The sequence below is a fragment of the Equus caballus genome, chromosome 6, assembly GCF_041296265.1.
Source record: "Equus caballus isolate H_3958 breed thoroughbred chromosome 6, TB-T2T, whole genome shotgun sequence".
Taxonomy (NCBI): Eukaryota; Metazoa; Chordata; class Mammalia; order Perissodactyla; family Equidae; genus Equus; species Equus caballus.
In genome coordinates, this window is record NC_091689.1 from 82,653,571 (window position 1) to 82,677,923 (window position 24,353).

The window sequence follows — 24,353 nt, forward strand, 5'->3', positions numbered from 1 at the left end:
GATGCCATCAAGCGAGTATGAATGAGGCGCCAGCAGTGTGTCCATCCCGTGGCAAGTCCTGTGGGGATTTGAAAGAAGCGCAATACACGTTTTTCCTTTACTGGTGGGCTCATGATCGTCTTGGGAAGGCAGCACTGAAGCCTGTTATGTAATTTAGGGAAGGGTGGTATACGATAAAGTGCTACCTCCCTACTCTGTGGGAGGCTGCCATACCCCAGAAGTCCCAGACTAGCCACCCCACCTGCTAGGGGCCAGGGACCCCAACCCTGGAGTCCTTCGTGGAAAGAGCTCCAGTGGTTGCACTGAGTAGAGGAGTCCTTTTTTCCCCTCGTCTTGTGGGCCGTGCCCTACATCCACCATCAGTCTAAAGCTGGTATGGCTCTACAAGCTCCTCGTCCACTTGGCTCTGCATCTCATCTCCCCGCCTCTCCCGTGGGGGCAGCCGGACAGAGAAACTGTTAGATCTTCTTCCGCCTGGCGACGTTTTGCTTCTTGCAGTTTTGAAGGATGGAAGAGTGAGAGAGGAGCTGAAATGTATTCGTCTCCATCTTGTGGATGAGGAAACTGAGGCCCTGAAAGGGACACTAAGTAGATCAACATCGCTGGCTAGTGAGAGGCAGAGCTGGCTTCCGCGGTCTCTCCTCACAGGCACATGGGGAACCAATGGGTTGGCGGATGCTCACCTGCCTGGAATGGCGCTTGGACCGGTGGTTCTCTGTTCTCAGAGCTATCTCCTCCTTGGGGCTGAGGCCAGGAGGTGGGCCTCTCCTCCATCCAGAGACTGTTTGAGAGTCTCAGTTTCCACAGGGAACCTATGAATCATGGCTTTTGTTGACACAGGCCAAGAGGAGTGCTGGAGCTCTCTCGCCTGGTTGCCAGTGTCCTGGCTAGGGTGGTGCATGCGGCTGGGGTGGGAAGAATAATCGTCTTTGTGTTTTACACTCATTGCATGATAATCCTTCTCCCCGAAGAAGGGACACTTGTTTCCTGAGCCGTGCCGAGTAAACCCTTCGAAGTTTTCCATGGAACAAAGGCTGGTGGAGGGTCAAGGCCTGGGGACCGCCTTCGCGGGCACGCCCTTGGGAGTGGGGCCCACCGCGGCTTTCTCCCATCAGGCTCGGTGAGGAAGCTGGCTCCAGTCTCCTTCAAGCTGGGGCCAGGCCTTTCCCACACCCTCTCCCGGGAGCCGTGGTCCCAGGCATTGCCGTCTCATTCTGTTTCCTCTCAGCCCTCACCTCTTGTCTGGGGCTGCCCGCTTCCTTCCTTCCCTCCCTCCTCTCTCTAATTTTTCTACCTGGACTCGTTTCTGAAGCTGGACTGTCGCACTCACTGACTTTGGTGAGATAGATGGAAATAGAGAAATCTTTCACCTCTCTTCCTCCTTCACTCCCTCTTCTGTGACCTTCACCTGGTGGATGATGTCTATATGAATGCCTAGGATTCTCTGGCCTCCCTGACAGCCTGTGTCACCACCCCCTTTAAAACCTCAACGCTTCGAGACTGCTAACACCTTCTTCTTTCCTTTCTGCCAAAGAAGGTCTTCTGTTTTAATTTTAACTTCCTTTGTAATTCTGTCTAGAACTCTCCCCCAAGAAGCCCTCCGAGATAAACTGTGTCCAGGTATCAACCCCCTTACACCTGTTCCCTGTGAACGCCTGTGTGTGGCTTGCACGTCAGTGTATTTGTCCACCTGCTTGGTTTTCTGGTGCTCTGGGTGTCGCTTTACCTCTGGGGGTCAGGGGTGCTTCTCCTGGCCCCAGCCTTGTCTCCTGGCACCCTACGTGGAACTGTTGCAGAAGTTCAGCCAACACAGGTTGTCTAATTTCAATAAGAGCTACATATTCCTTTCTGTTTTCAAATCTGCTGAGTCTCTCCCACTCAGGGTTATTGGGTCTGTCTCGAGGAATTTTCTTGAGGTTTTGGGAGTGGTGGATTCAAGAGCTATGGAATGTGCTCTGGTGCCCCAGGCTGGCAGTGCCAAACCCCTCTGTTTCCCTGTCCCCTGCCTGTCCTGCTCAGAGAGGTCTCTCCCATCCTCGGAGGGACACGGAGGCCCTTGGCTGTGGTGGATTTCAAGGACACTGGGCTGGGGTGGCAGCCAGGGCTGTGGAGGTCGGTGGAGGAGGAGGGGAAGGCGTGGAGGTAGGCCTCCTAAGGCTGAGGGAGTAGGGGGCGCACCAGTAGCTTTGGATTCCAACCAGGCCGAGGTGAGAGGCGGGAAGGCTGGATGGGACAGGCTGGATGGGGGCAGAGTGGGTTAGGCAATCCCCTGGAGCAGGCTGGCCTGGCGCACAGTGTCAGAGGACCCAGGCCCCAGCCACCCACCTCCAATCCCTCAACACGTTAGATCCCTCCTGGACAGAGCTCTCCTACTAGCTCAGGAGTCCCACCTTTAGTTACTAACTACTTACTAGCCCGACTATGTGCCAGGGGCTCACTGCTCCAGGCACAGGGGACGCAGCAGTGAACAAAGCAGACAACTGCCCCCTCCAGGAGCTTATACTGAAAGTGCAAGGGGAGCTGAGGCCATTGGAGTTGCAGTCACAACCGGGGTGTCCCAGCTTATGACTCCTAGGGGCTGAGTGTAGACAGGATAATTCTGTCGTGGTGGAACCTGAGACATCCCAGCCAGGAACGCTTTTCAACCTTGACTGTTCATGCCGGGGCAGGCGACTTCCTCCATATTTGGCATCTCTAGTAGGCACCACCCAGCCCGCCTCCACCTTACGGCCCCCTTTCTTCCTGCATTCAGTGCCAACAACTGCTCTCCAAAAGGCACCAAACATGTCAGTTGATCTCAAGAAGCCACGAAGATTCAGGACTTGGGCCATCTCCTTGCACACGGCCAGATCTCCCCTGAGCTGCTCCCTTCACTGCCGACATCGCCAGGTGTTTCTCTTGGGCCCAGATCCGCCGGGCAGGTGCAGAGCCTCGTGCATCTGGATGGGCAGCCCGCGAGTCCCCTTCAGTCAATTTTAGCAACAAAATAGGTTGCTCTTTTCGTTCAAACTGTGCTTGAGAGAAGCCAGATGGAGAACCCCCTCCCGCCCCGATCAGGTCCTGCAGACACACCCAACAGATGTGCACGTGCAAAGTACCGACTTGGGGACACGCACGTCTTAAAAAGATTCGCAAAACGACAGACTATGCACAGAAGAATGTGGTGCCGACGGGGTGTGTCAGGGTAGAGAAGTGAAGTGAAGGAGCAGAGTTTGTCTTTAGAGGCTGAAGGAGCCCTAGAGAGGATGACCCCAGGACAAGAACTCAAAGGCCGTACAGCCATGTGGTGGCCGAGCTGGGGCTCCTAATTCCTTCTGACACCCGCGTTTGCCTCGAGCATCCCTCATATCATAGAGCCCGGCAAGAAAAGCCCCCTGTGGCCTGGGAAGCACAGTGGGTGCTCTCTTGGAGGGCGGGGGCGGTTGATGCCAGCATCTCAAGGACCTTTGCTGTGCTCCCCCACAAAGAGCATCTGAAGGGATTTAGACAAGAAAGGATTCCAGGTGTGTCTTGGCCAGTCACCTCTGACGATGTTAATGGCCTCATTTGTTCCCAGGATGGGGTGCTTCCCTGAGTCTCTCTGGCTGGTGCTGAAGAGGAACTGCCAAACAGGGGCACTGCTGGGAGAGGAGGGGGGAGGAAACGGGGAGCCCCTGTGGCACTTCCTGGCGGGCGGGGACCCAGAGGCCCTCTGTGCACAGAGGAGTCCAGTGCCCAGAAACCCCAGCGAGGCACACATGGCATGTAGCCATAGCCTCTGGGCTCAGGCTGGGTGGGCTGGGCGATACTGGGAGGCTGTTTACACCATCGCGTTGGCTTGGTACTGGGCTTGGGGTTGCTGTCGAGGGTTGGGTGTGTGTCACCAGCTGGGAAGTAACAGCCAGAAGTGGTAGCCTCACTCCCATGCTGGGCTTGGCACCGCCTCTGGATCTCATGAACTTGGACATCATCGGAAGTCTTTCCTCTGTCCCACTTTCTAGTCTTTCTCCCACCCCCAGTTACATCTGAGAGGCACTGCTGACCTGCGCCTTCAAACAAGGTGCATTTGTTTGTTCCTTTACTTATTCCTTCAACAGATATTTGTTGGGACCTACGATGTGCTAGGCACTGGGATACGACAGTGATGGAGGCCCCGTCACCAACACTGCTTCAGGAGAATGGACCATTACGACAGGGTGTCACCGTATGGATATGAGTAGGCACAGGATGGGCACAGGGAGCTCCGAGACTCCTGGCAGGAGCGCTCCTCCTCGGAGGCCAGGCTGTGACCCTGGGGTCTGGACCCCAAGCCCTTGCTGTTCGCCTCTGCTCCAGAAGAGTTCACCAAGTGCACGTTACAGAGGTTTCCTATTTTACGGATGGGAAGACTGAGGCCCAGAGTCCCACCAGAAGTTGAGAGTGAAGCTGGAGCTAGGCCCGTGGTTTCCCGTCCCCTGGCACAGAGCTTGTGCCCATGTCACAGCAGTCCTGGTACACTAGATATAAAGTCATTGTTTTGTGTGATTCCCACCCCCAGTGGCCTGCTGGGTCGTGAGGAACACAAAACTGACACACAGGAAACAAGAAAAGTCATATAAAATGGCATATAACAGAATTTAAAAATCTGAAATTTGGACAGTGAGTGGCATGATTGATCCCAGGATGGACCTGGAGGGCTTCAGGTGATCCTTGCTCTTCCTGTCGGCTCCAAGGGCCACATTTCAGGCCCAAACAGGAGGACCAGCCTCCTGAGCACGGGAGGAGAGGCTGGGGAGCTGAAGGGGTTGAACATTTCTCACAGATAAATCACAGGGTGAATCCATCCACAGATACTCAAGATGCGCCTGTGTTTATCTGCTGAACACACACCCACCTTGTCTGTGAAGCTGCGTCCCTGTCTGAGACATCCCAGTGGTGCATCATTTACTGCACTGGCAGGAGCTTCTGGCTATGGGGCTGTGTTTTCCACCATCCTCAGGAGGCATCCAGCCTTGGCCTGGGAGTCCGTGCCTCATGCTGGGTGTCACGCTGAGCTGTCTGATGCCCAGCTGACCTGTGGGCACCGAGTGAGCACACACTGATGATGAGGATGGTGACAATGACAATGAAGTTGGGAAACTGAGAGCCATTAATCTGGAAGTGATTGACTCAAGGTAACTGGAGAATGGGTGCCTCTGTGTGCTCTGCTTTAAGAGCGGTAAACATTCAAAAGCCCAGACACAGAGGGATGAAAAATTAGGGGTTGTGACTCATTATTTCAAACAATTTGTCTCTTTGAGGACTCTGCTCAGCAGAGCGCTCTTTCAGTTAGCCAGCCCTCTGTGTGCACTCAAAGTGCAATTGATTAATATGCAGCTTGGCAGGAGGGCTTCTAGGGTGCAAAACCAGAGATGTTTCTGGAATCTGGTGGGATGAAATCGTTTCCACTGAACAGACCAGCATGTTGTCTACAAAACAGGTTACATCGAGCAGCCAGGACACTCCCCTTCTGGAATAGGGCTAAGATGGCGTATGCTCCCACAGGCAGATGCCCCAGCGCCCGCTGCCTGATTCCCTCCGGTGGATATTCTGGATATGCTCCCATCTGGCCAATGAGAGACACTCATTCCCTTTAAAGGAATGCTTCAAAGTGCTTTTCATTCACCCCGAGCACTGGTTTATTAAGCAAGAGTTGGCCAACCTGGAGTGAGCCCAGAGACTAATGAAAAGGACGAGGGCATTGGGAAACAGGAGGTGTGTGGAAGGGCACGATGGTAGGAGACCAGTCTGTTCCCTTGTTGCTGTAGGACAAGAATACACTTGAACCCAGCAGGGAGAATTCACTTCAGTATCCAGGGGCGTCTACAGTCTAATGGAAAACAGGGAAATTCTCTTTCCAGGGGAGTCGTGAGATGTCTATAGATTCTTTCTGGAATGGCTTAGAGGGTGTCATTCTGCAATACATGGCGTTCTTTTTGCTTGGTTGTTTCTCCGGAGCATGTAATGTCTGTGAGTTAAGCACCTGTGCTCTCCATCCTGGTGAGGTTGTTTGGGCATCACAGCATTCCATGGATTTAGTTCTAAAATGCGGTTTCTCTACTTCTTTAAAAATGTCCCCTTGAAGGAACTGACGCTCTCTTAGCCTCTCTGAAGCTGGACCTGCCATTGCTCAGGTACCTTCTCACTTTGCATGCATTGCCCTTGCCTCTTAATTTGTGTGGTGAGTGTGTGTGTGTGTCTGGGTGCAGTTCTGGCTCTGCCAGGTAAGAGGAATTTTTTTCAAGGGTGCACACATAATTCAGTTGAATCCAACATGCACTTAGTAATGCACCTAACTTCTTTTAAATTTTCTGCAGAACCCGGCTATGCCACAGGTCTTAAACTGTGTTGCTGAGTGACTTTGCTGGGTTGCTGAGTGACAGAGGGCATATATGAGCAAATAATGAGGCTTGGTAGGCATTTTTTGAGGCTAAAGACAGTCATGTTCCACTCATCACTCCCTCATCACTGAAGGATAAACGAAAAGTCAGAGAAGGGAAAACAAGGTTCAGAGACTAGTAAAGTCTTTCCGGAAGAGGAAAGACACGGTGGAGCTTGGATCAGGTCCAGAGCTGGGGGAGGAGAGCACGTACGCTGTGCCAGCTTGGGCAAAAGCAGTCACTCCTCTTCCTCCCAGTGTGGGCTGAGATTCTCAAGCTCAAGGACAACACTGCTTGGCATTTGCCCTTGTTAGGTGGCTATGTCACTAGCTGATGTCATTGTCCAGCAGATGCCCCATTTAGGCGAGGAGCCCACTCCTGTTTTTGCTCTTGAACCCCAGGGCTGTGCTATCTCCACCAGAGGGCAGTTAAAGCAGAGAAGGGCTGGAGTGGTGGGGGCAGGACAGGCCAGTCCCTCCTCCTTCACACTTATACCTCTCCCCATGGCCAGACAGGGAATTGACGGGCAAGACCACAGCTCCTGAGCCCTGGGAAAGAGCACAGATCCCGAAAGGAGGCGGATGAGTCCTTGGATCCTGGCTTTGCCTCTTCCTTGCCTCAATCTTTATAACTAGCATAAAGTTTAGTGAGGTGGTTGGGTACAGAAATCAATAATTCCCATGCACTGCCTTTCAGTAATTAGAAAATGTGACAGAAAAGAAAGGGTTCTGATTCACAACAAAAAAAACTCTCAGATACCTAAGGATCCTCAATAGCAGCAAGAAGAAGAAGAAGAAGACAAAATGCACAAGAAGAACCAGAAAACATCGACAGCAAACGAACAATGAGGAAGAATTGCTGTATCAGAAACCAACACAGAATAGACAGCTTTAGTAACTGCAATGGTGTGATCGCACAATGAGGTCGATGGAACACAAAAGAAAATGTCTGAATTCAGCATGTAATAAAAGTGATATTTCAATGAAGGGAAGTGAGGATGTTTATCTTTATGTAGCAGAAAATTACAAAAAAGAACATAACAATTACCCAAATTCCCACTCCTCAGAATCCATCACTATTAATATTTTGGTTTATTTGCTTTCACCCTTTTTTCCATGTTAACATCTCTTAAAAAAAATCATATACATAAAAAGTAAACACAATTTCCTTTAAAAACAAGCCATGGCTCAAGTTCCAGTTAAGTTGGCCAATCAGCTGGTCCTGCTGTCGCCCTCCCCCAGGATCAATCCTGAGAAATTATAGAAACACTTGGAAGCTGTGGATGCTAGGAAGTACCAACGATGACCACAAAGCTGTGGGAAAGCACAGGGGAGCCCGAGGCCATTCGAGCTGATTTGTGTTGGGGCAGGTGGATCGCTGCCACCTGGAGCTGAGGCCTGAGGTCGCAGAGAGGGGGTGCTCTGGAGGAGAGGGTCTTAAGTTTGTCCTTGCCTGTTGTCTGCTCCTTTACAATAGAGATCCGGAACAGCAGCCCACCCACCACGGCCCTTGTCTGTAGTTCAATATGAGGGCAGATCTGCTTTGTAAGCAGGGCTACCAGATTTAGTAAATAAAAACACAAGATGTGCAGTTCAGTTTGAATTTCAGATAAACAACAAATAATTTTTTAGTATAAGTATGTTCCCTGCGATATTTGGGACATACTTATACTAATTTTTTTTTTTTTTTTGTCATTTAGGTGAAATTCAAAGTTAACTGAGTGTCCTATAGTTTGTCTGGGTGGCCCTGTTCATTGGTGATGGGGACAGCAATGCCTGCCCTGAGTATCAAGGCTACCGGCGTGTAGTTGGCCTCTACAGAGCTGGGTACTCGTCTGGCCTCCACTCTAGCGTGCAGAGGGAGGCCTGTGGGTAGCCTGCGGTCGTGGAGCTTGTCCTGTGGGGAGGGAGAACCAGAGTCTGAGCCTGGCTCATCAGGAGTTTCTCCATCAGCTTTTGGGACTTTGTACAGCATGGCAGGGCCTAAGCTCTGCTTCCACCATGCCCTTGAGCTCAAACCCTAGGGCTGTACAATATAAGATAGGGAGGTCACTAATCCTCAAAAGCTTCCCCCAGCTCCAAAGCTGCTGCCTAGTGGCCTGCTCAGAGGACGACCGTGGCCCACCTGCAGACAACCACGGAATAAGGCTAGACAGCAACTTGATTTGTGACCCAGGGCAGAGGGTCTCCGCTGTGGCTTCAAATTAGCAAAATATTATAACTGAGTTGGTTATTGTTGATCTTGTGGAATTTTTCCTTGCTTCTTTTTCTTTTGCATGCAGATAAGACCTGGTATGGAATGCCTGATTAGCCAAATTCTACAATAAGCTTGTATAAACATGACCTAAAAGGTAGAGAGTCCATTTCTGTCCCAAAGTCAAAATTATAACCTTGACACTGGTATCTGGGAAGATTCGAATAAACCTCTGACATCTATTTATCCTTGTCAAAATTTGCATGAAAGTTTCCACTGAAACTGGTGTTTGGATATCCTATCACAAAAGGAGAAGGTTCCCAGCCAGAGCCATCCCTCTGCTCATCTGAGGGTCATCTGTCAACATCGCATCTTTTTGCCAACAGCACTTCAAAATAAACTCTCTAACCAGCACTGTTTGGAAGTTTTCTGAATTCATTTTATTGACTTTCTGACAGCTTCATTTTATTTCAAGGTTATGAAGATGTAATTTACAGACAGCCAAATTCGCTGTTTTTAGGTGTACAGTTGTCTGAATTTTAACCGGCATTTGTTAAGAGATGTCCCTCAGTGGAACCCAAGTATCTTTGGGTGCAAAGGAAATCCATTCCAACTCATTTAGGACTACATTGCTTTAACTCCATCCACCAAGATCTGGGGATTTTCCTTGTCTGTACCAAATGGTTTGACCGACACATCTCAGATGTTGTGTCAAAGCAACCACTCTGTGGCAATAGTCCTTATTATCATAGAGAGGAATCAAGCATTTTGCCTCCCTGCCGACTCGCCTCTGTTCTGCTGGATCAGTGCAGTTTCCCCGGTGGTGGGAGGGGGCCGTGGGGATGTCTCTGAGGGAGTCTCAGAGATCGGCGTGGGGACCAAGCTACCAAAGGATGGAGGTGGAAAAACAAAACCTTTCAGTTATCGGACTATACTGATCCAGCCTCCATTTCCTACTGCTTTTTAAAGACCATTTTGAGAAAGAGTCCTGAGTGGCAGAGGGCTGAATGGTTGTTGGTAGTCATCCACCCGCAGGATAACTCAGCATCACATAACATGGACTGGCAGAGTTGGGTATGAAGCAGGGTAAGTTGTCAGTGGGGCTGAGAGATGGTTCTCCAAAGACGAGGATCAGTGTGTGGGATGAGGAATTTCAGAACCAATACGTGACAGGACTGTCATCTAACACAGAATCCTTATATCCGAAATCTGCTTTCTTCAACACAAGAAAAGAAAGCAAAGAGAGCAGAGAAAGGCAATGCAGGGATATAACTCTGCAGGTGAGAGGGTTGTGTCAATACCACTTCGGGACGCTGCACGGGAAGATCACAACCTACTTGTCCTATGGGAAAGCTCTTGAGTGAGGCTATAATGGACAGGACAGCCAGAAAGCAAAGGGAAGATCCCCCATTCTGTAGCATGATCCAGATGGAGTTTCAGTGTTCAACAGGGGCATGGGTCTTTTCTTCCCAGAATCATGAGACTGACATAATTGGTAATAAGATGGGAACATCGAAAGAATGTCTACTTGTCTGCGTAACACTGATCATTGACCTTCTGATGGTGAGTAATGGAAGCTCAGGAGCAGCAGGAGTAGACAGAGGAAATGAGGACTAGACAGCTTCAGCTCTAGCTCAGAGGCCAAGAGAAGGCAGAAGCAGGAGAAGAAACTGGAGGAGAGGACAGTGCAGCTGGAGAGGGTCCTGAGACGAAGAGGGGACCAAGAACTGATGGCAGGACTTCAGTGCTGGCAGCTCTTCCTGCTGGAGGTGGAGGAGGTGGTGTATTCAATGGTGGAACTGCCGCCCCCGGTGGAACTGAAGCCACCTCCAATGCCACTGCCATAGGAGTAGCCGCTGCCTCCACCCAGGCCTAAGCCACCGCCAACGCTGCTGGAGCTGCCATAGCCTCTGGAGACGGTGGACTGCACCATGGCTGTGGACGGGAGAGGGACAAGGACACACAAGACTCGGTGAGCTCATTCTGCCAGCCTGAGTCCAGTCAGAAGAATACAAGGGCAAGGGAGGGAGGCAAGGAAAAGTACTTACAGATGTTGACTTGTCCAACGCCTTCCCCACTCAGCCTAGGAGGAAGAAAGACAGCGGCCATGAGACCTCAGAGAGCCACTGCTGGACCAGTGTGGGAAGCCTCGGTGTTAAGCACAGTACTTGGGGAAACTGCCTTTAAGTAGTTCTCTGAAAGTAGCAATTATGGCCACCACTAGAGTGCCTTAAACTCATGCTCACTGCCTGGACATTCTGGAGATGGACCCAGATGTTTAAGGAGGTTGTGTGAATTACCCACCTGCACTCCTCGCCTTCTATCAGCTTCCTGTAGGTGGCAATCTCCACATCCAGGGCCAGCTTGACATTCATCAGCTCCTGGTACTCCTTCAGCAGCTGGGCCATGTCTTGCTTGGCCTTTTGTAGGGCATCCTCCAGACCAGCCAGCTTATTCTTGGCATCCTGGAGGGCCAGCTCTCCACACTGCTCAGCACCAGCAGTGGCGGCCTGCAGGTTGGCACACTAGAGGGGGAACAGGCAGAATGAACTTGCAATCTGGACCTCCAGCGGAGACCAACCGTGATCCTTCCTCCTAGCGAGGAAGAGTCCTAGAGTGTAGAATTGAGGGAGAGGGAGTGATGAATCTTTCTGTCTAGCTCATTGACTACCTGTGAACCTTTTCCAGTCTGGGAGCTGGTTATCACCGCTCTATGCCTTTTGTGTTACCCACATGCATGCCGATGTGAGTGGTGACTGATATGGTACCCTACAGTGCACACAGGACCAGGGGACATTGGAAGAAGTGGATCACTGGTTTGTTTTGAGTGTTGTCTTCAAGGTCAAACCTGGACTATAGTCCATCGTGTCTTGTGTGACCACAGCTAAATTTGTACAATATTAAACATATGGTCCATTGAGATAGTGCGTTTTCTCCCGAGACTGTTGAGAACTTGCCCTCTCCCACCACAGAGCCCCTTACACCATTGGGAGGCACTGTGCTCTGCTTTCACTCCTCTCTCTTTTTCGTGGATCACGAGCAGATTTAAGACATCTTTCCTCAACTCTTCGGCCTGCCTTTCCTTCCATGTGTTCCTTTGCATTTCCCAATCCAGCTATTCCTCTTAGACCAATCCTTTTTCCACACCTCCAGCCCATGCTCGCCCCTGTGAACAGTGAGATGCTTCTGTCCACACCTTTGATCACGCCCTTGGGATTGGACCCACCCTCCGAGAGACACCCAGTGGGGCCCACCAAGGGCAACATGTCCTTTCCGCCCTGGTTGTTTCCAGTGCCCAGGAATGTGTCCAAATGATGGTTGATGACTGGCTGCTGGTCAGGCAATGAAATGATGTTTCTCTTCACTATCCCTCCCCCACCTGCTCCATCAAACCTGCTTTTGGGTGCGGTTGGCGTCAGATCTCAGTCTCTGGATCACATGGTTGAGCTCAGCAGTCTCCTGCTTGGTGCTGTGTAGGTTGTCCCTTCGTCTGGCCACCTTGGTTTGCAGCTCCTCATCCTGTAGACCAGGAGAGAGGCAGTGTGTATAGGCTTTCACACATGAACAATGGCTTTCAATTCCCAGTCATTTAATAAACTTGTACCAAATGGTGTTACATCTCATCTAGGAAAAGTAAGGGCACAACATTATTTTCTTCTGTACAACTGAAAATTTCTGTAGGATCATTGAGCACCTGCGTTTTCAATAAACTAGTGATGTTCTTCATGATAGCTACGGGATTCACAGTCAAGAAGAGGCTGAAGGCAAAGCCTGGTAGTGCAATGTCCTTAAAGTCCTTCTGCCTTTGGTTTTCTCTTTTTACTCAATAGCTTAACTGTAAATTCTTTAGCTGTTTACATGAAAACAGCACTGATGGACCTCCTATGAAATTGTCCAGTGTCTTTGTACTTCAGACTCCATTCAAAGGCTACAGGAGGCTGGTGCAGCTGAGTAGAACCATCAGGGAGGGGGCACAGAGATGCCTCACCCATTGCTGGTGACTGCTCACGTTGGTCTGTATAAGGACTCAGCCTTGAAAGATTCGAAGGAGGCAGCCTGAGGCTCCTGGAGCAGGGTCCACCGGTGTCTAGGACCTTGTTCTGCTGCTCCAAGAATTGCCCCTGGAGGAAGACAAGATGGTTATTTGCAGGACATAGCAAGAAAGTAAGAAGTGTCTATGTTATTAGGTTTCCAAGCAGACCAGGATGTGCTCCATGGTGCTGGGCTGCGTAAGGAACGTTACAGAGGCTCAGATCAGGAGGCGCCCTCCCCTGAATCTTTTTCCTTCTCAACTTACAGACTCACTCATGAAATTCCCCCACAGGCTTTCGTGTTATTCCTGCTCTATGAGTTATCCTGCCGACTGGTGATTTTCTATCACTTCTTCCCCCTCTCTTGACAAGCAGAGTCACAAATGTAATTTAAAATAGTTTTTATCAGATATGTTGTACAAAGCTTCTATTTTGCATAGGATCTCAGTAAAAGAGGTGTTAAATACTATCTGATGGTTTGATTCTAATCTAAGCTCCTATTTATTGCACGTATCTCTTCCAAAACATTCTTGATAAATCATCATGCTCTGTTTTTAGAATAAATTCTTTTTTTTAAATGGATTATACATGTTTGTGTATCTCAAATGTTCCTTTGTCTCATATGGACAGCAAAGAATTTTATTTTTCTTTCTTCTCTTTGTTTTTCTTTCTTTCTTTTTTTTCTACCCAGAGCCTCAGGGCAGGTTGTGACTGGCCTTTGTTTCTCACTGTAGACCCTTCAGAGGTAATTGTTAACCCATTGCATTCTCTCTTTTCCTCATATATGCTTCAGAGTTATCAACAGTTGAGAATTCTTTCTAGGAAGGAATGAGGGACGTTTAAGGGCTCAGTAGCTCTAGATGATGTCCATTACCTCCTGCCTGTGCTCAAAACAGAGCCCACCTGGCATCCCAGGGGACACCTAGCCTGCATCCCCTTATCCCTCTCCCCTCGTCTCCGCCTAGTAGGACGTTCGTGGTTCTCTAGTTTGGGGACTCTGAAATCCTCCTGGAGGGCCGGTCCTCCTGGCTCACCTTGTCGATGAAGGAGGCGAACTTGTTGTTGAGGGTCTTGATCTGCTCCCGCTCCTCAGTCCTCACCCGCTGGATGGTGGGGTCGATTTGCAGGTTCAGAGGAGTGAGGAGGCTCTGGTTGACGGTGACCTCTTGGATGCCTCCAGGAGGGCACACAGGGAAGCCAGAGCCACCATAGCCACCAACAAAGCCAGCGCCACCACCGAGCCCAAAGCCAGCACCAGCTGCACCGCCGAAACCAAATCCACTCCCGGCTCCACCTCCAAAGCCAAAGCCACCTCCAACTCTGCCACCATATCCGCCACTGATGGCACAGCTGCCCCCTCCGATGGAGATCCTCTTGGAGCCCCCCAGGTTATAGAGGCTGCGGCTGCCGAAGCCAGCTCCTCCACACACTCCACCGAGCCCGCCACTGCCCCTGGAGCGGGACACGGAGATGCTGCTGAAGCCAGAGCGGCCGGCCCCAGGGAGTCTGGCTGAGCCGGCACTGAAGACGTGGTGGGTGATGGTTTGGCTCTTCCTGATAGATTTGCTAGACATGGTTCCTGAAGATGAGAAGGCTTTAGAAAGCGCGAGAGGCTGGAGGGTAGAACTGAGGGGAGCAGATGTGTGAGCTGAGCTTCCTGGCAGCCGTTTATATAGGGTGAAAATGGGCTGGGCTCCCTCCTGGAAGGTGAGCTTGCTGGTTGGGAAGGACTAGGCGTTAAAAATGTTGAGACTTCACCTAGGTTATTAAAAAAGGTACAAAATGTGAAGATTGCTTTTCTGGCTTTCTTTAGCCAGGGAAAATTTTTCTTAGCTTTGATCTTTGGTTTGATCTCAATACAGTGGAACTATTCTCGATTCACTGAGGCTAGGAGTTCGACTTTGTCTCCAACAGAGGTTGAATATGTCATGCTTGTGTACCAGAATGTGCAGAGCGCTCTCCCTCCAACCTCCTCTTTTGTAACAGCTGAGAACTTAGAAATAGAAAATCAATCTATTGCTTGTGTCCTAACAGAAAGATTTCCATTTTCCCAACGATTTCAAATATGCTAAGTCTGATTTCTTTTTCCTGTTATGTAACATTTTGATCAGATAGAAAAGCATAAGAACAACATAATAGATTCCTAGATGCCCGTCACCAGTTTTTTCAATTGTTATCTCAATGTTGGCCTCATTTCATCCATAACTCCACCCGCTTTCTTCATCCACCTTAAATTGTTTGAAAGGATGTTCCAGAAGATGAAACGATTTCATCAGTAAATAACTCAGTATTTCTGTCTAAATGATAGACTCTCTAAAAATAAAAGACCAAAATACTATTTTTAGATCTTAAAAATTAAACAGTAATTCTTCATCATCATGAAGTGTCTTGTGGACAAATTTCCCTGTATTCTTATTTATTTTTCATAACTTGTTTGTTCTATTCAGGATCCAAATAAGATCATCAGTGTTTATTTGGGTGACATATCCTTTCAATACCATGTCCTTTAAATCACTTAACCATTCATCTTTTATTTTTCTTGCAACTTGTTAACTAAACTAGGTTAATCGTCCCATAGAGTGTTTTACTCTTTGGGTTTTGTGATTAGATCCTCTGCTGTCGTTTAATAGGTTACTCTCTCCTCTTTATTCCTGTAAACTGGTGCCTAAGTCTAGGAGGCTATTAAGTTTATATTATGTATTTAAAGTTTTACGAAGTAAGTGTAATTGAAAGCGTATAAGATTGAATATTGTTACTTATACCACATTTACATATTTAAAAATCAGTAAGTAAAGCACATTTGTCTATCAGAATAAATGCTCAAGGCAAATCCCCAGCCACTGAGTTGAAGATGTTTCTCTGCTTTTTGGGGAATAGCGCGTATGAGTTTGTGTGTGTATACTCTTTTCCTTTAAGTGTTCCAATTATGCTTACGTTGGATGGTCTTTGTCTTCTTTATCTGTACGTCCTCTTGACTCTCCTCTAACACTCTCTGACCCCCAGGTCACGCTTCCCTCTTTTCTCGAAATTCTGCTGTGGGTCCTTCATTGTGCATTCAGTGTGTTTATCACCCTTGTACTGATAGCAATCTGACGTTTATTTCCATGGGGGCTTTATTTTTCTCTCTGCTTCATATCTGACTTCTGTAAGTAATGTTTTATTTCTTATTATCTCATTCCATGTTTGTTCTCTAATTTGATAGAGGGTTTCTTTTATTAATTTTGGGCAATATTTTATAGTGATTCTGTTCTGGTGAGTGATCATTATCTGCCTGTTGTTTCTCCTGTTCCGTTCATTTTTCAGTGTTTATTACCTTTTGCGGGACCTGGTATCTTTCTGACTAATGCTCACCTTTGAATGAGGTGACCTCCTTCTTGACCTGTCATTTGCAGAAAGTATTCTAGGGGATGGGCTGGGGCCATGTGCAGGCTGTCAGGCTGTGTGAATAATTCTCTTCTTCCTTAAAACACCCAGCCCAATGCATCGCTGCAGAGCGGCCTACAACTCACAGTCTTTCTGCTTTTTTTCTCTCACCAACAAAAAGCTACCAACAGGACTTGTCTCTGATTCGTTGTTCAATTCTACCTTCACAGCTTCTTGAAACTTCATGACTAATGGGGTCCTACCTCAGGTCACCCTCCCAGTTCTGACCGTTGCAAACAAGGGATTCTTGGATTTGCACCCAAGGACCCGTGCTTTCCATTGACTTTAGTTGTGTTAAATGGTCAACAAGGCCTGACATGTAGTAAAACCTCAAGGTTAGGCTTCTCCTTCAGCCTGTGTTCAGCTATTGTTTTGACAGAGATTTTCTTGTATGCCAGGAGCTGAAACAAGCAAGAAACCAAAGTAACAAAACTGAGAACAACTGCCCTTCCCAGTGTTTGCACATTGCCCCTGTGATGGAACACTCCTTTACCACTTAGCTAGGCGTACTCGGAACCCAGAGGCCGGCACTGGGTGAATACTTAAGATCTTCTCAAGAGTCTTCCGAGCATGTGTCTTGCCTGGACATATGCACGGCTTTCTAAATTCTCTCATATACACAGCTGCTTTTGAATGTCCTAATTTCCCAAGAGTCTCACTCCAGCTTAACCTATAGACAGTAGATGGTCAGATGGTCTGTTGTGTGTCTCCTGGTCCCGGGACTCTGTGGGTTTGTGGTCTGCCTTCTCATTTTTCTTAGCTGTGCCTCCTGCTTCTCATGCCTGCATTAGGATTTATGTAAAACAAAGATGAGAACCTTGCATCAGTTCTTTGGTAATCCCCCAGATATATTTGGAGAAACTTCCACAGTAATTTGCAAACAGGGTCTGCAACTCTCTCTCTGGTTCTAGGTGCATGTGCTGTGTGGGAGGGGAAGTTAGAAGTGGGGAGAGAGTGAGGGGGCTGGAGGGGGAGAAGGGGGTCAGAGAAGAGTGTGGAACAAGGCAGCTGCCTGCTGTAGACCACAACTGCACCAGGTAGAGGGGAGGACAAGTGCTAAGAAAAATGTCACACAACTTCCTGTAATGTTGAAGATGGATTTTCTTGATTAGGTATTTGCTTAGTTGTTGTAAACTTTTGACTATCTTCCAGAGCTCCTACAAAGTTTGTTCAGCTAGCTTCTGGTTGTCTTTTGGTGTTTCTGTGGCAGAAGGAGAGCTTGGAGTTTCCTAGTGTGCCTTTTTGCTATCATCACCTGCACCCTAAGATTTTAATTAAATAAATCCATGTACACATATTGTTTTGCAAATTGCTTTTTGGTTTAATGCAATATCCTATATTATTGTACCGGTCAATTGCTTCCTTTGCCTTATTCCTCATGGGGACATAATAATATGAATGTTAAGTGGGCTTAGATTTTGGAACCCACTCATCACATATCTATTTTTGGGAAGTTCTGGGCAGAGAGTGAGGAGGTGCCAATGTGAGAGGCTGCCCATGTTGCTGGGGGAACATTTAGAGGTGAACACAGCAGAATACTGATACAACAGGATCCAGAGGCACTCTCTCTATATTATTGAAGCCAATAAATTTTCTCTTGTAATGTGGGAGCCTGGGGGCTGTTTCATGAGGAAACAGGGACAGGTGTGGCCAAAAGGCAGCACCAGTTGAATGATGAGCCTTGCACTGTACCCTGAGTTTTCATTTCCCGTGCATAGAAGTCAAACCACGCCAGGGCACACCAGAGAGGAATCGTGCGAGCTTCTCTTCTGAGAGCCACGGGCTCAGGCTCATCCATCTCCATGAGAGTCTTAGGTGTGAGAAGGCGGGAATTTCCATTCTTGTTTTGCCTTCACACATCAAGAAACCAGCATCTGCTTTTTGCGCCTGAGTCTTTGGATCCTTAATTTGATCACCTCTAGTGTTGCCAATTTCTCCCTGTTGTGAAGATTGTTGGGATTCACACCCTTATTCATACGTCTTCCTGCATTTGTCCTCTTTCCTCGGGATACATTTCTAGAAGTATAATTCCAGTTCATAATTATGCACATATCAATGTCGCTTGACATCCCTTGTCAGGCACCTTTCTTGATCATGAAGCTAATTCTAAGTAGAAATCAAATATCTTATCCCTTATTAAGTGTTCTTTTACTCTGATTGGAAAGAAACATGTGTCCCCAACTGAGCATTTAGGGTTTTTCCCTGGGGTAAGTGGGGAGAGATCTTAGAGATGAAGGACTTGAGACAAAGCCACTACTATCTGCTACCGTCAATAAACAGCAGAGTATACAACAGTGGTGGACAGATTGCTCCCACTCCACTTGACAGAGGCTGAGATGAAATGTGCGGTGGGAAAGAAGAGTGAGTGTCAAGATGCCAAAATGCTGGCTGTCGCGCCTCTTTCAAGAAGGGAGTGAAACACATGGGGATTGGGAATATCCATCATATCCGAACAGGTGTTTGCTGGATGAAAAGGCTCAAGAGCCACTGAAGACAAATCAAGGCAATAAAACATTGCATTATATAACAAACCTGCTTTTATTTAGCAATGAGAAGAGAGCAGAGGGCAGAGGAAACATCACAGGGAGACAGGCCCTGTACATCACAGAACTAGCCACTTGTGCTTTCATGACCACAGTGAGGGAGGAACTCAACACTTGGAAGACGGGGACTCCCTGGGCCAGTGGGACCCAGGGGCAGTTGGCCAGCTCTGGAGCAGAACCCAGGCAGTGACTTTCTGATGGTGAGCAGTGGGAGATCAGGAGGAGCAGGTGTAGGCAGAGAGGAGGAAGGAGGGTGCGCAGCAACTTCAGTTCTAACTGAAGGAGTAAGAGAAGTAGGAAGCAGGAGAGAAGAAGCAGCGTGAGGAGGGGACAATGCAGCTGGAGAAGGGGCCTGAGACAGCGTGGGACCGAGAGCCGGCGCCAGAAGTTCAGTGCTGGTAGCTCTTCCTGCTGGAGGTTGAGGTGGTGGTGTATTTGATGGTGGAACTGCCGCCCCCAGTGGAACTGAAGCCACCTCCAATGCCTCTGCCACTGCTGGAACTGAAGCCACCTCCAATGCCACTGCCATAGGAGTAGCCGCTGCCTCCACCCAGGCCTACGCCACCGCCAACGCTGCTGGAGCCGCCATAGCCGCCGGAGACGGTGGACTGCACCACGGCTGTGGACGGGAGAGGGACAAGGACACACAAGACTCGGTGAGCTCATTCTGCCAGCCTGAGTCCAGTCAGAAGAATACAAGGGCAAGGGAGGGAGGCAAGGAAAAGTACTTACAGATGTTGACTTGTCCAACGCCTTCCCCACTCAGCCTAGGAGGAAGGAAAGACAGAGGGCATGAGACCTCAGAGAGCCACCGCTGGACCAGTGAAGGAAGCCTTGGTGTTGAGCATAGTCCTTGGGGAAACTGCCTTTAAATAGTTCTCTGAAAGTAGCAATTATGGCCACCACTAGAGTGCCTTAAACTCATGCTCACTGCCTGGACATCCTGGAGATGGACCCAGATGTTTAGAAGGTTGTGTGAATTACCCACCTGCACTCCTCGCCTTCTATCAGCTTCCTGTAGGTGGCGATCTCCACGTCCAGGGCCAGCTTGACATTCATCAGCTCCTGGTACTCCTTCAGCAGCCGGGCCATGTCTTGCTTGGCCTTCTGCAGGGCATCCTCCAGACCAGCCAGCTTATTCTTGGCATCCTTGAGGGCCATTTCTCCACGCTGCTCAGCATCAGCAATGGCAGTCTGCAGGTTGGCGCACTACAGGGGGAACAGGCAGAATGAATCTATAATCTGGGCTTCCAGAGGAGACTAACCCTGGTTCTTCTTTTCCATTAAGGAAGGTTTCTAGAGCCCAGAGTTCATGACTCTTTGTCCAGTCTTTGTCCATTCTGTAAACCTATCTAGTCTGGGAGCCAGTGAGAAAATCTATGCCTCTGTGTGTTAACCAGCCTGCATGAGGATGTGAGTGGCGACTGGTGGAAGTTACTACAGCAGACATAAGACCAGGGGATATTGGAAGAAATGGACTCACTGGTTTGTTTTGAATGTGACAGTTTTAGAAACATCCACATTTCATATGGATGCCACACTAACTTATAGAAACTACAAACATCCTCAGCGCGGTGATGAGTTTCACATCAAAGAGTCGAGACCTTGACTTCCTTCCACCTCACAATTTTAGGTAACAACGATCTTCATCCTGTGTTCTTACTTGACCGTCTTCTTCACATTGACTCTCGAGAAGGTGTGCAGCAATCTTCCTCACTTTCTGGTCTGCCCTTTCCTTTCTCAATTGCTCCTTGTATTCCCAAATCAACAGTTCTTACATAATCTCTTCTCAATGCCTCTAGACTATGTATTTACATCTCTGATCAGTCGGGATTGGTCCTGTCACGTGACTGTATCTTTCTCTAGTCTTTGCATGCATCTCTCCTAACCTGTGGGAACTCATTAAGGAGGAGCTGCGTGCCCTCTGCTCCCTGCAGTTCCCTCAGCGCCCAGGAATTTCCCAGTGATGGTGAGAGTGCCTGCTGGTCTACTAAGGAGACGATGATGCTTTTCTTCCCCACAGTCCCCCAGCGTACCTGCTTCTTGACGTGGTCGATCTCAGATCTCAGCCTCTGGATCATGCGGTTGATCTCAGAAATCTCCTGCTTGGTGTTGCGCAGGTCGTCGCCGTGTCTGCCCGCTGTGACCTGCAGCTCCTCGTACTGCAGTCCAGAGGGAGAGAAGGCGGTGTATATGGGCTTTAACATGCTAAAGGTGACTTTCACTTCTGAATCAGACATTCATTAAACTTGGGCTTAATGCCTTCTCTACCAGGGATTTTAGGAAGAGTTGACATTATAAGATCATTGGATATCGTACACCGATCTCAGGCCATCTTTGTTATGGGACCACTGCCTGTCTAGTTGTCTTTGGGACCAGCAAGGGTCTGTACTTTGTTTCTGAGCCAGCATCAGAGTGAAGGTAAAGTAGAGATCACTAGCTGTTTATCTATGGTAGCTTTTCCTCTGCATTTGGTTTGACTTACAAGACTTGGACATAAATTCTGTAGATGTCTACCCTATGAGTGGATGGAACATATCCTGTGAGAGGACTCCAGCTTCCTCGAAGTCGATTTCCCCATCGAGCCTGTAGCCTGGTTGGTCTTGAGAGAGGGGGCAGAGGGGTTCCTCAGCAGCTGCCAACTCACTGCTCACCTTGCTCTGGTACCAGGACTCAGCCTCAGCCCGGCTCCTCTGAGCGATCTCCTCATATTGGGCTTTGACTTCGGCGATGATGCTGTCCAGATCCAGGCTACGGTTGTTGTCCATGGAGAGGACCACAGAAGTGTCTGAGATGTGGGTTTGCATCTGAGCCAGTTCCTGCGGAACACGAGATCATCAGATCATCTCTTCCTGTGACATTTACAAAGGGACCCAACCCAAGGTCTTGCACCCTTTGCAGAGCCCCACAGGGTAAATCCAAGGGGGTGGAGATGCTTACTGCGTCATAGAAGGCTCTCAAGAAGTTGATCTCATCTGTGAGGCTGTCTACCTTGGCTTGTAGTTCAACCTTATTCATGTAGGCAGCATCCACATCCTATGGAATAAGCCAACAGTTGAGTCAGCTGAGCTCTCCTTCCCAGTCTGCCCATCTTTTAGTCTCCCTACTATTCTCCTGTCTGATGTGGGCAGGGACCCCGTGTCCTCTCTTTCTGCAAACAAACATGAGCGCCTGACCTCAAGCAGCTCACCTTCTTCAGAGTGACAAATTCATTCTCTGCTGTCGTGCGCTTGTTGATTTCTTCTTCATATCTAGAATTAGAAAGGGATGAGGTGTAATTGAGCTGGTGGTGAAGATGATACTGAGAAGACAACCTAGAGTCTAAACTTTCCATACAATGGATACACCCAAATTGAGCTTTTCTGCCAGTGAGCCTGAAGGATGATTTTTTGAGTCCTTAAATATTTTCCTCTTTACTCTCCTCATCCACCTATATGGCCCATTTGCCCTCTGGGGTTTGCTTTTGGGCAATAACTGTGCTTTTCATGTCCATGGACATGTTTTTCTAGGATTCATGCCCACACCTGACCTGGTCACCCAGTAGTCTTGAACTGTGCACCTCAGGAAACTGAGCCCATGTCCCTCCTGGAACTCACTTATTCTTGAAGTCCTCCATCAGGTCCTGCATGCCCCTGAGCTCCGAGTCCAGGCGGCTTCTCTCCCCGAGGATACTGTCCAGCTGTCTCCTGAGGTTGTTGATGTACTGCTCGAACAAGGGTTCCAGGTTCTGCCTCACGGTCTTGGTGCCCTGCTCCTGGAGCAGGGTCCACTTGGTGTCCAGGACCTTGTTCTGCTGTTCCAGGAAGCGCACCTGGAGGAAGACAAGGTGGTTATTTGCCAGACAAAGGAAGGAAGCAAGAGATGTGAGTTATCAGGTCCCCAAGCAGGCCTGGTGGTCACCGCGATGCTGGGCCTCTACAGAGCATGTACAGAGGCTCAGGCTGACAGGTCTTGTGCCCCACATCGTTTACTTGCCCCCCCACAGATCTCACTGATGAAACCTACACCTGAATCTACTCCTTGCCCTCCAAGTTATGGAAGCTACAGTGCCCTTCAACATCTCATCTCTCTCTCTTATTGAGTGCCATCACAAATCTAGTTAAATCACAAATTTAATTAAAAATATTTTCCTGATATAATATGAAATTTTTTTCAGAGAGTCCCTTAGTTAAAGGGATGTCAAATCTTTAGAATCTAATGATTTTAAATTCCTTTCTACTTAATGAGTGGATTCCAATCTAACTCTCCATTTAGCGCCCTAGTGTCTTCTAAATAAACTTCCTCAATGGCCATATTCTGGTTCTACTAGTTTAGTATTTCTATGGATTTATCAATGCTTCTGAGTTCTTTTCTTCTAATCCAGCAAGAAAGTATTTTCTTTTTGTTTTTCTTTCCCTCTTGTCTAGAGCTCTAGCCAGTTTTCCATTGTAATTTTCTTCTTAACCTCTTCGACTCTTCAGAAGGTAAAGCCAGCCCATTGCATTCTCTCATTTCCCCATATCTGCTTCAAGGTTATCAACAGTTGAGAATTCTTTCTAGGCAGGAATGAGGGACGTTTAAAGGCTCAGTATCTCTAGAGCATGTCCATCACCTCCTGCCTGTGCTCAACATGGAGCCCACCTGGCATCCCCAGGAACAGCTAGCCTGGGTCCCCTCAACCCTCTCCCATCGTCTCCCCCTGTAGGACGTTTGTGGTTCTCTAGTTTGGGGACTCTGAAATCCTCCTGGAGGGCGGGTCCTCCTGGCTCACCTTGTCGATGAAGGAGGCGAACTTGTTGTTGAGGGTCTTGATCTGCTCCCGCTCCTCAGTCCTCACCCGCTGGATGGTGGGGTCGATTTGCAGGTTCAGAGGAGTGAGGAGGCTCTGGTTGACGGTGACCTCTTGGATGCCTCCAGGAGGGCACACAGGGAAGCCAGAGCCACCATAGCCACCAACAAAGCCAGCGCCACCACCGAGCCCAAAGCCAGCACCAGCTCCACCGCCGAAACCAAATCCACTCCCGGCTCCACCTCCAAAGCCAAAGCCACCTCCAACTCTGCCACCATATCCACCACTGATGGCACAGCTGCCCCCTCCGATGGAGATCCTCTTGGAGCCCCCCAGGTTATAGAGGCTGCGGCTGCCGAAGCCAGCTCCTCCACACACTCCACCGAGCCCGCCACTGCCCCTGGAGCGGGACACGGAGATGCTGCTGAAGCCAGAGTGGCCGGCCCCAGGGAGTCTGGCTGAGCCGGCGCTGAAGCCACAGTGGGTGATGGTTTGGCTCTTCCTGATGGATTTGCTAGACATGGTTCCTGAAGATGAGAAGGCTTTAGAAAGCGCGAGAGGCTGGAGGGTAGAGCTGAGGGGAGGAGATGTGTGAGCTAAGCCTCCCGGCAGCCATTTATATAGGGTGAAAATGGGCTGGGCTCAGTCTTGGAAGGTGAGCTTGCAGATTGGGAAGGGCTGGGCTTTACAAATAGTTAGATCACATCTGGATTAACATGAAAGTATGAAGATTGCATTTTTGGCTTCCTTTAGTCAGGGAAAATTTCTCCTGCCTTCCAGCTTTTACTTGTTCTCAGCACCCTAAGCCTATTGTCCATTAACTGAGCTCAGAGTTAGTCACTGTCTCAGACAGAAGTTCCACATGTCATGCTTGTGTGTCAGAAGGGACGAAGGGCTCTCCCTCCAGCTGGCATTTCATCCAGCAGAGTCGCTCAAGATCGAAATCACGGATGGCATGTGCCTTAACAGAAAGCTTCTCAGCCTCTTTCATCACGTATGAAAGTTGAATATCACTTTT

The 24,353-nt window shown here is 48.9% G+C and overlaps 2 protein-coding genes across 2 annotated transcripts; both read right to left on the reverse strand.

Moving 5' to 3' along the window:
• Positions 1-8,987: 8,987 nt before the first annotated feature.
• LOC102150124 (keratin, type II cytoskeletal 6A-like) lies at positions 8,988-14,247 on the reverse strand. Its single transcript, XM_070270348.1, has 5 exons — positions 13,591-14,247; positions 11,964-12,089; positions 10,875-11,095; positions 10,619-10,653; positions 8,988-10,505 (listed from the first exon to the last, which is right to left on the reverse strand). Exons 1-5 carry the CDS (start codon positions 14,173-14,175, stop codon positions 10,312-10,314), a joined length of 1,161 nt encoding a protein of 386 aa, XP_070126449.1. The 5' UTR covers positions 14,176-14,247; the 3' UTR covers positions 8,988-10,311.
• A 4,296-nt stretch (positions 14,248-18,543) lies between these two features.
• Positions 18,544-23,922, reverse strand: KRT6C (keratin 6C). Its single transcript, NM_001346138.1, is given in 9 exon segments — positions 18,544-19,186; positions 19,300-19,334; positions 19,556-19,776; positions 20,604-20,729; positions 21,222-21,386; positions 21,508-21,603; positions 21,758-21,818; positions 22,164-22,378; positions 23,318-23,922. Coding segments are annotated over 9 exon segments (1,689 nt in total). The 5' UTR covers positions 23,858-23,922; the 3' UTR covers positions 18,544-18,956.
• Between the last annotated feature and the right edge of the window lie 431 nt (positions 23,923-24,353).

Bases quoted from the DNA above. Each gene is read 5' to 3' on its own strand.
- LOC102150124 (XM_070270348.1), bottom strand. From the start codon at position 14,175: ATGTCTAGCAAATCTATCAGGAAGAGCCAAACCATCACCCACCACGTC. The intron at 12,090-13,590 runs AACTAGAGAACC...CCTGGTCTACAG, and splicing joins GGAGGATTTCAGAGTCCCCA to GATGAGGAGCTGCAAACCAA. The intron at 11,096-11,963 runs GTTTGATGGAGC...TTCCCCCTCTAG, and splicing joins CCAACCGCACCCAAAAGCAG to TGTGCCAACCTGCAGGCCGC.